At 65.1% G+C, this 1,657-nt stretch overlaps 1 protein-coding gene across 1 annotated transcript in view; it reads right to left on the bottom strand.

Annotated features, from left to right (window-relative positions):
• Positions 1 to 744: 744 nt before the first annotated feature.
• The window catches only part of CHLNCDRAFT_58309 (hypothetical protein), a gene marked incomplete at its 5' end in the record, with an annotated part of 1,988 nt that continues 1,075 nt past the window's right edge, over positions 745 to 1,657 (bottom strand). Inside the window, 3 exons of the mRNA XM_005846300.1 lie at positions 745 to 902; positions 1,047 to 1,195; positions 1,357 to 1,580. Of these exons, the coding sequence (XP_005846362.1) occupies positions 856 to 902; positions 1,047 to 1,195; positions 1,357 to 1,580 (420 nt within the window). The 3' untranslated portion in view covers positions 745 to 855. The remainder of the gene's footprint in view (positions 903 to 1,046; positions 1,196 to 1,356; positions 1,581 to 1,657) is intronic.

Genomic DNA, 1,657 nt, shown 5'->3' with positions numbered 1-1,657 from the left:
ATCGTGTGCCGCGTGGTGGAGATCAAGCGGCCCTTTGGCGTGACCATGTACCGGCTGCGGAGCGGAGCTGGAGTGGTGGAGGGTATGCATCAGGCCAGCAGGCTATCTAAGGCGCCACCCAGCCTGGCCAGCGAGCTGACCTTCAGCGGCACGGCGCAGCGAGGAGTGCCTGTGGTGTCTCTCAATGTGGCGATGGCGGCGCAGCCCGGCGGCGGCAAGGCAGCCGTGCGCTGCGGCTGCCGCGGCGCCTGCACCCGGAACTGCAGCTGCAAGAAGAATGGTGCGCGGTGTGGGCGGCACTGTGGCTGTATAACCGGTAAGGGTGGCAATTGCAAGAACCATTGAAGAAGTGTGCCTTGTACGCTTTGCCGTCTCCGCTGAAAGGTGCTGCCGCCTGTGGCGGCTTCATATTTCCTGTTCATTTCTGTTGTTCGGTCTCTCTGTTCGTGTTGGTTGGCTTGTAAGAGTTGTATTTCTGACGCTAGAGAGGTGAGATGACAGCGGGAGCGTTGAAGCGTGCATGCCATCACGTGTGCAAGCAGCCCCGCTCCGCCCCGCTCAACCCTCAAACATGGCTCTATGGGGTCAGTTCACGTATGGGAGGGGAGCGCCGCGCGGGCTGCCAGGAGCGAGCGGGGGCGGGGGTTGCCCAATCGGGAGGGTGCCACATCAGGGGGCAACACAATGCACACACCCCAACACAATCCCCACAGCACGCCTCCTGCTGTCCCTGGCGCTGTGGTCCAATGCACTTCTTACATATGTGATTCCATATGAGCGGGAAAATTGAAAGGGTCGCAAGTTGGCTTGTCTCTTCTCAAAAGTGTTGGCAGCAAAACATGGCACGGCAGTCGCTCAATCCTTGTTCGTGTATCCATAGTACTGGAGCATGGGCACAACAACTGCGCAGGGCGGCACGCGGGGGCAGCAGCGAGTCAGGCGTGGCAGGCAGCATTCCCATGCACAAGCCAAGAAGCACCCAACCGCACAAGCCAGGCAGCATTCCCACACACAAGCCAGGCAGCACCTCCAACCGCGCAGCACACGCCGGGTGACCGTCGCGCGCCCCCGGCAGCCCAGACCCGGCCTCGTGCCTGAGATGACGAGCAGCGTGACGACGATGGTGGCGGTGACGGGCTTCTTGGCCTCCGTCTCAGCCTTGGTCTTGTACGTCCGCTCCCGCCGGAACTCCTGCCTGCACGCGCCGCCCAGCACACACAACGCAGGAGCACAGCGCTCGGCAGCCCGGCCACACCGCCGCCAGCCCCGCCCCGCCCAGTGCAGCCGCCTCCTCCGCTCCCGCAATGCACCAACCAGGCTGCCCCAGCCGCTGCAGCCCCACCCCCACACACACACCTGAAGGGCGGGCCCGGGTCCTCCTTGCCCGTCAGCCTGGCCACCACGCGGCTGACGCTGCTGGTGACGGTCTCGTTGTACTTCTCCTCGCCCGTCAGGATGGGGATGTTCTCCCCCACCACGCTGTCAATCAGGTCGTCGCCCAGCGCAGACATGAAGGCGTCGCCGCCCGTCAGCGCGCCGTCCTTGCCCGCAGACACCACAATCAGCACGCCGGCCTTGTCCTGCGGGGAGCGGCAGCCCGGGGGCGGCGGTGACAAGGCAGGCGCGCGCAGCGGGCGCGCGCTGCCCAGCGGCGGCT

This window comes from Chlorella variabilis, assembly GCF_000147415.1.
Source record: "Chlorella variabilis unplaced genomic scaffold CHLNCscaffold_14, whole genome shotgun sequence".
Classification (NCBI taxonomy): Eukaryota; Viridiplantae; Chlorophyta; class Trebouxiophyceae; order Chlorellales; family Chlorellaceae; genus Chlorella; species Chlorella variabilis.
The sequence above is the reverse complement of the archived record's forward strand: the minus strand, read 5'-3'. Positions and strand labels throughout refer to the sequence as shown.